This window comes from Lolium perenne, chromosome 1 (genome assembly GCF_019359855.2).
Source record: "Lolium perenne isolate Kyuss_39 chromosome 1, Kyuss_2.0, whole genome shotgun sequence".
Lineage (NCBI taxonomy): Eukaryota > Viridiplantae > Streptophyta > Magnoliopsida > Poales > Poaceae > Lolium > Lolium perenne.
Window position 1 is genome coordinate 85,875,757 of NC_067244.2, and position 8,468 is coordinate 85,884,224.

Genomic DNA, 8,468 nt, shown 5'->3' on the forward strand with positions numbered 1-8,468 from the left:
AGCTTTTTCCGATGCATCTCATGTACTGTTTCATGCAAAGTGACAACCACATATAGGATATGTCTACCTTGCGTAAACGGAGTTTGGGACGGGCGGACCACATATTCTGCCACTGAATTAAATCTAATAGTAACGACTTTGGTAAATTTTTTAAAACAAACATTATGCAGGCATATAGGTCTATACTTTTGAATACGTTTCACATCAGTTTTTTTGGTAGAAGAATAATTTCATCAAAATTGATGCGGAACAAATCCAGTTGACCCACATGGAGCTCCCCGAAGAGCTCCAATAAATCATGCTTGATAATATCCTAGAAAGACTGATAAAGTTCGGCGGGAAACCATCAGGACCTGATGCCTTATTGCGCTCCATTTGAAAGAAATTTTTTCTTATCTCCTCCTCAGAATAAGGGGCTGACAGAAACATGTTTTCCTCTGATTCATCCGGTGCGCCAAACAAACTTTTATAGTACGATGTAATATAAGACTTTAGCTGCTCATGACCTTCGATCACGCCCTCCTCTTGTACTAGAGAATGAATGAGTTTCTTTCTGTGCCTACCATTGGCAACACTATGAAAGTATCTCGTGTTCGAATCTCCTTCCAACAAGAATTAGGCCTTAGATCTCTGATATCGTTTGAGTTCCTCCTCGCGAAGTAGGCCGACAAACTTAGCATTGTATTGACTTTTAAGTTTAATTTCATGCATTATCAACGGCCTTACCTCAGCAATAGCCTCCAGACCATCAATATTAGATGATAGGCTGAGCTTCTCTTTTTTGAGCTTCCCAGTAAGATGCCTAGACCACCCCCAAGGTATCTACGCACATAGCGTAATTTGTTATTCCACCTTAGAATTGGGGTGTTCCCAGCGACTGACTTGTTCCATATAAATTTACTCATATCCGAGAACCCATCCCTACATAGCCATCCCAACTCAAATTTGAATGGGCGTCTATGCGGCGGAGTTGTGTTCCCAGTGGTTAGTAAAATAGGAGCATGATCCAACAAAGCTTCTATCCGAGGAAGAGCCCGTACCGAGACTAGAGGGAATTTCGATTCCCAGTCCGAGTCCATGAGTACACGGTCCAATTTCTCATATGTAGGTTCTCGGAGACAATTTTCCCAGGTAAATTATCTCCAAACCATTGAAATCTCTCTCAAGTCTAAGCTGTCGATGACAACATTGAACAGGAAAGGCCAATGGTTGTCAAACCTTCCCTTGCTCTTGTCCTCGGGGTATCTAAGCAAATTGAAATTCCCTCCTATAATAATATGATACGGGTTATCTTTTGGTAGATTAACCATCTCACGAAGAAAAGCAGGCTTGGCAGCATCTTGAGCAGCCCCATAGACGGATACCAAGCTCCAAATGAAATTATCAGATTTATTCCGGATGTGAAGTTTTATATGAAAATCACCCCCAAAATTATCTATTACTACATAGATGAAGCTCAGACTCCAACTAGTAGACCTCCAGAACGCTCCCGGGGTGGGCGTGATACCCAAACGAAGTCTTCCCCGCCTGAAAGGCGATTTGGAAAACTTGTTGAGTAATTCCTCTTGCCCGTTTCGGAAGTAGCGACAAAATCTAATACATGCTCCTTAATGCTTTCTAGAATGTGTAAGTGTTTAACCAAGTCTTTTCGACCTCTGCTATTCTTAAACATGCCATTCATTTAGAAACAATCAGAGATTTATTCACTTTAGTATTTTTATTTGGCCAAGCATTACGCTTAATGGATGAAATTCTGGATTTACGTTACGTTGCTTGCAGTTCAAAACATGAACCCAACGCATCGTCATCCAAACCAACCTTCGATACCTCTCCAACTAGATGCGAGAGAAGCTGACCGGAGCAGAAGCCGAAACAGAGATAGTACTAACTGAATTACCCAACGAAAGACCCATATTATTTAAATTATCTGCAATAAGTGGTGTTGGGAAAGCTAAAAAAAGACTTAGAACTTTTAGTCGTACGTGCAAAGTCGAGGTTCGCCGCCGCCTTGCGCCGCATAGCCTTCGCCATGGAGTCTTCGTCCGTGGCTGCCACACCGTTGGGGACGACACCATGGCGTGTACTCCACCGAGATGGCGTGGGCGGGACCGCCCCCTCCTACGGCCCGCATGCCCCCGCCCCTCCTGGCGGGTGGCCTGCACCGGCCCTTCCTGGCAGACAGCTAGGTCCGGACCCTCCTGGCGGGTAGGTCATATTTTGTGGACATCGAGGTACCTACTATTGTAACCCATCTGGTGACCAGTTATTCTACCATGTCTTAATGGAATATCAATGTCCCATTTCAAACAAAAAGAGGGATGAAAATATGGGCCACTGAATGCTTTTACCACTAGTAGGAAAAGGCTCATTAGTGGCGCACCAAAAAATCTATTCTGTAGCGCATTGGCGGTGCGCCACAGAATTCTCGCCACAAAAATAAGAATTATGTGGCGCACCTGGACATGCGCCACAGAAAGTCTTATTTCTGTGGCGCACCGGCGAATGGTGCGCCATAGAAAGAGAAAGTCTTATTTCTGTGGTGCACCGACAGGTTGCAATTGAGATAGGTTATAACTGAGATATTTTAGGTATACATTGGTTCCACCCAGGGGCGGCGTTACAGGTGGACCAACCTGTACCGTGGCTCATCCTTACAGTTGAGTTTTTCACTTGTATAATTTTATCCCACTAGTAAATAATTGATTAATATATGTGTTGTTTAGTCCTATTTTGCTGAGCGGTCCAGTCTTACAATTGTTGGTTTCAACTGAGAAAAAATGCTAGGGTTGTTAGATCGTTTCGTGATTCGTGCTAGTTATGAATCGCAACGCGGGTTGTAAATGGTTCAAACTGTCGGATCACCGGAAATTTTAAAGACAACGGCTGCTGGCTACTGCTAAACACACAGACCATAACAAATTTGTACACACCGCGTCTGTATGAGTTGTCACTAATTTTATGTCCGGATGTTGTACATTGATGGAGGCCAACAAAGACAGCAGCCTACTGGCTACTGCTAAATACACTGATCATGACAAATTCACACTCCGGTATGAGTAGCCAAAATCTATCTTTCAAAGATTCATTAAAAAGACAGTTGGGGGTCTCTTTAAATCTTGTAATAAGAGTATAGTTTTAAATAGTCGTCTATAGCTAGGCTATATCCCTTTCTGATATGATGCGGGAAACTGCATTAGCTATAAGATGTTAAAATCTTTAAATAGCCTGATTTGGGAGGCTATGGCTATAGCCTGTAGCCAGCTATTTAAAACATTGATAAGAGCAAATAAATGGCTGCCAAAACTCTAGTACCTTTAGTTTAACCAGCCAACCTTAAAAACACAAATCTTGAGCAAAAAACAGCTAGAAAAGGAAAGACAGGCAAAGATGATACTGTATCATTCATTCATATATACCACACCAATAATACGCTCACCAGCGGCCAGCGGGAGTGACGTCACAATCAAACCGCGTGTCCACCGCGTGCTATCCTTCACCTTCACTCCACCAGGGTGGCGAGCGGCAGCATCCGTCTGGCCGTTCTCCTCGGTTCTGTTCTCTTCTCCTCTCGTCTCCTCTTCCAGCTTGATATATTTCTGCAACTTCTCCAATTCGTCCCCGCACCATTCTTCGCTATCTCACTCCTCCCAAGCCCATCTTAGCTATTTGCATATACCTTGCCACAACCTACTCAACCGTCCGAAGCTACTTCTTCCCTGCTAGCGGCGCAACAGGAACCGGACCAGAGATAGAGGATCCTATCTTCCGGCTGCCGATTGGTTGTAAAATTGCCTGCGAAAGGAAGGTAGACCTTGTCGTTCGCAACTTATTCTTTGCTTTTGTGTTTGTCCTTCGCATCTACATATCTGTTCCTTGTTTGGTCCTTTTGTGTTCTGCATATATGTTCTTGGGCATCTACTGCAGTTCTTGCCAATTTTCTTTCATTTTAAGGTATATTGAAATCTTTTGTCCTAATTAAGTTTCTTATTGTAATGACCCGCGTTCTTATTGCTCTGAACTCTGAATCGGCTAGTAGTTCTTGGCGAAGATGAGGGCTCAATTGTTCAAATTTCGGTTGTGGGGTTGCCTTTTTTCCACCTCTTGTTACTGTTTATATGTGTCAGTCTCTTGCTGTGATCCTAAATTGGAAGTTACTTACTGGATGGGAAACCAAGATTCGTTTCTTGTATGTAAATATAAATATCCCCTGGTCTTAGTGTGAGTTGGCAGCCAATAGTAATACGTATGTCATTTCTTTCTTTTTTCGTTTGAGTTTAGCTAAGCCAGATATATCCAATAAGAGAGAAGAGTCATCGAACTCGTTGTCCTCTCCTCGGGGTACAGTTTTTACATTGTTCTTTCCTCTTCTTGTTTCTCCTGCTGTAATAGTTTAAAATCCAATAATCCCGCCTCTGAAGCAGCATAGCTGTCTTTGATTGATTGGTGCAGTGCTAGCTTTCAAGACGGCTCCGCCCCAGCTTCTCGTGGAGGCGGCTCCGGCGTTTCACCTGTCACTCTGGCCTTCTCCGTCGCGCCGCCGCTTCGTACACTGAATGAGGTGTGGAGCGCGCAGGAGTACGCCGTCTCCACGTTGCTGCTGCGAAGAGTCTCTCCCATAGACAACGGCTAAGGCTAAAACACCGTCAGTTCCTGCTGCAAATTCCACTGTGACAAGTGATAATTTGGTAGGTCATCCGAAGAATCGTGCCGGAATTCAGAACAGAGATGGCCAAGATAAGCTGCTTCTCCACCCTGCTCGCCGGCAGGAGGCAGAAACGAGTGGTGCGTGTCCGCATGATCCTGTCTCTGAATTTTTTTTTATGAAGCTATAGTTGCTTGATTTGGTCTGTTTGTTAATGGCGGAGTTGCTTCTGTTCACCTGCAGGTTGCTGGCACAGAGAAGCGGGGTGGCGGCGAGCGCCCCAGGGTGAAGCCGGTGGAGGATTCCATTCACGCTACGCCGACTGCCGCTCCTCATGTGGACAAATGCGGCGATAAGATCGAACGGCGCGACGTCAAGATTGTCTCCGATGTGGCTGCCGTGGTGGCGCATAAGGGCGGCGACACTGACGTCATGTCGCCAGCGAAGACGGACACCCGGTCTGATGACTTCGACTTCCACCCACACCACGGCTCCGACAACCACGGCGCTGAGAAGCATGCCACCGTCACCGTACCGGACGACGCGGAGATCACGAACGGTGGCGCCGTACCGGATGCGGTGATTGTTAGCGGCGAGGAGGAGGAGGCAGCGGCAGCGGCAGCGGAGGTGGACCCGTCGGCGAAGCTGAAGCGGTCGTGCTCAAACATCGAGACCAAGCGGCCTGTGCCGAGGCACGCCACGGACATGCCAGCGCGATCGCGCTCCTACGGCGACCTCAAGGACCTACCGGGCGGCGTCTCCAAGGACACCATGTCGCGCGGCGTGCCGGATGCGAGCCCCGCGTCGGTGAAGACGTCGCGTACCGCGGACCGCGTCATGCTCAAGAGGCGGTCGTCGAGCCAGGTTCTGCCGTCGCGGAGCCGGAAGCTGTGGTGGCGCCTCTTCCTCTGGAGCCACCGCAACCTGCACCGGCCGTGGTCGGCGCGCCCGAGCGACGACGCCGGCGCTCCCGGCCGTCACGGCGGCGGGTACACCTCGGACACGCACGAGGAGCCGGACCGCAAGAACAAGAAGGCGATGGTCGACGAGTCACCACCGCCGCCGGTCCCTAACCAGTGGGTCGCCTTTTGCGCCGAGAACTCCCTGAGCGACCGCGTCAGCGCGTGGGTGAGCACCATCGACAACGAGTGCCTCCGCATCTCCGAGGACGACGACGACGACAACGACCAAAGCATGGAGCAAGGCGACTGCGTGGCGAGCCCCCGTGCCATCGTGGCCGGGGAACCGTCTGGGAAGGAGAACGGCAAGTCCAAACGGTGCGCGGCCGCCAATGAGGTCGCCCAGGCCAACAGCATCGTCCAGTCCCTCACCGCCTTCTCATCCGTAGCGCACATATCCGGGATGGGACTCAAGGTCATGCCCATGATCGCGCCCTTCTCGAGCTTGCGCGCGGTCAACCTCTCCAGCAACTTCATCGGTAAGCACCGCCAGCCAATAAAATCGAGCAGCTCTGCAGTACTTTCAGTGTCCAGATAGTACAGCTTCTCTTGTCAGACAAGTGCTGAATTGCTGCTGTTCATGCAGTTCATATCTCCCCGGGATCGCTGCCAAAGGGACTGCACTCGCTGGATCTGTCGCGGAACAAGATAGCCAATGTGGAGGGGCTCCGGGAGCTGACCAAGCTGCGAGTGCTGAACCTCAGCTACAACCGAATTTCGCGTATCGGCCATGGTGAGATATTCTCACTTCAGATTCTCGAACTGCATTGCATTGCATATCTTTATTATCTGTTGCACAGTACATATAGTTGAGAAATCTCTCTTTAGGTTCAGAATGATTGGGCATGTTATCCCAAACCAAGACATCTCACATTCTAGCATTAATCATAACTTGAATAACAATGGCCACATCTGATCTGTTGGGACCTCGGACCAACCATTACAGGGGAGAGAGCCTTATCCTACTAATCAAAGACCCTGACATTGGCTCTTCACCGATCAATCAGGATGCGTATGTGATCTGTGAGGTGGCCCATTGCATAATTCACACACTGCTCCCTAATACTACGTGAAAACTATAAAACTCCAGCAACGTGGTGTTGCCATCGTTCCAGAGCAAAGACTCTTGTCGAAAATTCCCCTTTTTTTCGCAACCAGCAACAAGCACAACACAACTGTGAATTATGATATTGAATTTCTTCGATGCACGATGAATCAGGGCTGTCGAACTGCACGGCGATCAGGGAGCTGTACCTGGCGGGGAACAAGATCAGCGACGTGGAGGGCCTGCACCGGCTGCTGAAGCTGGCGGTGCTGGACCTGGGCTTCAACAAGCTCACCACGGCCAAGGCGCTGGGGCAGCTGGTGGCCAACTACCACTCCCTCCTGGCTCTCAACCTGGTGGGCAACCCGGTGCAGACCAACGTCGGCGACGAAGCGCTGCGCAAGGCCGTCACGGGCCTCCTCCCGCACCTAGCTTACCTCAACAAGCAGCCGGTGAAGCCGCAGCGCGTGCGGGAGGTGGCTACGGACAGCGTCGCACGAGCGGCGCTCGGCGCCGGCGCGGGGGGACGCAGGCGGGCGTCGCGGCGGCTGAGCCAGAGCCCGGGATCGTCGTCCACATCCAGGAGCAGGTCCAAGGGAAGGCAGCATCACGCCTCGGGCCTGCCGACGAGGAAGTGAAGAAGGATTAGATCGACCGAAATTCCTCAAATTGGTGAGGGAATCATCAATCATCATGTACTCCGTACTTGGCTTGTGAGCCGTTGTTCGAGAGAGAGAGAGAGATTGCATCAGATATATGCGCCTCGCTGAACCACTGGGTGCAGGAAAGTGCATGTTTGAAATCGGTGATTTTTTTTCAATCTGCAAGAGATTACCTTTTTTTTTCGAAATGGGAGTGAAATGATGCATACAGTTTTTTTAAGCTCAACAGTGGGTTTCCCAGTGTATATTTTAGATTATATATACATAGTTAAAGAAAGGTCTAAAAAAAGGACGCGGCGTTTTTGATCCCGGGCACATCTGCTCCCGCGCGTGGATTGGTTGTGACGAGCGTTGGAAGGTGTGCCAGTGTATTTCTCTGACCAAATACAAGACGTTAGAAAAGTTGGATACCTGGCAACTTTCATGATGGCAGTACTAGTCTGTACCAGAAAAGTGGGACCCAAATCATAATAAATATGGCATCTCTTTCTCTCTGCGTCAGGTGCGTCAATTAAGGAGACGCTAATCCTGGAGGGTCGTCCAAAGCGGTAGTAAATCCCCCGTCCCTGCCCTCAACACACGTCCGCCCAGGAACCGACGCCACCCCACTCTGCGGTGCCGCTGCCTCACCGCCAATCCCCAGCGCCACCTCGCCTGAAAGGACAGCGCCGCCGCCACCCGGCCTCTTGCTCCTCGACGCTCACATCGCCCCCAATCTCAAGCGCCACCTCGCCTGCAAGCACAGCGTCGCCGCCTTCCACCGTCGTGCTCCTCGACGTTCGCTTCACCAAGCCGTCGCCCCGTCCGTCCTCTGGCCGCGGTACACCGGGGTCGCGTCCGTCTTGTGGCTTCTGAATCACTTCGTGCTCCATTGAAGCCAATCTCGGCCCTCGGGCCGTGCTTTTTGGTCGCAGCCATGGCAAGGGTGGGAGGGTGCTCGAGTCGCCGGCGATCCGGAGTAGAGCGTGCCCTTCCCCTGCGCGAGCGATGCGGCCGGCGGGCCCATCGTGGACGGTGAGCGCGGCGACCTGATCTAAGCGCTGGTGTTCTCGATTGAGCCTCCAACTGTAGATGGCGTTGTCCTCCGCGCCGGCGAAGAGTTGTTCGTCGTCCTCGGCTAGCAACGTGTTGACCTTCGTGGCGGCGAGAAGCCGCAGCTG

The 8,468-nt window shown here is 50.3% G+C and overlaps 1 protein-coding gene across 2 annotated transcripts; it reads left to right on the forward strand.

Annotated features, from left to right (window-relative positions):
- Positions 1–3,503: 3,503 nt before the first annotated feature.
- LOC127304288 (uncharacterized) lies at positions 3,504–7,534 on the forward strand. Of its 2 annotated transcripts, none has more exons than XM_051334981.2 (5): positions 3,504–3,805; positions 4,450–4,782; positions 4,886–6,080; positions 6,188–6,334; positions 6,821–7,534. In XM_051334981.2, exons 2-5 carry the CDS (start codon positions 4,726–4,728, stop codon positions 7,282–7,284), a joined length of 1,863 nt encoding a protein of 620 aa, XP_051190941.1. In that variant the 5' UTR covers positions 3,504–3,805; positions 4,450–4,725; the 3' UTR covers positions 7,285–7,534. The 2 variants fall into 2 exon arrangements, with proteins under 2 accessions (XP_051190941.1, XP_051190950.1); XM_051334990.2 differs by lacking the exon at positions 3,504–3,805 and adding an exon at positions 3,826–4,338.
- The last annotated feature ends 934 nt before the right edge of the window (positions 7,535–8,468 follow it).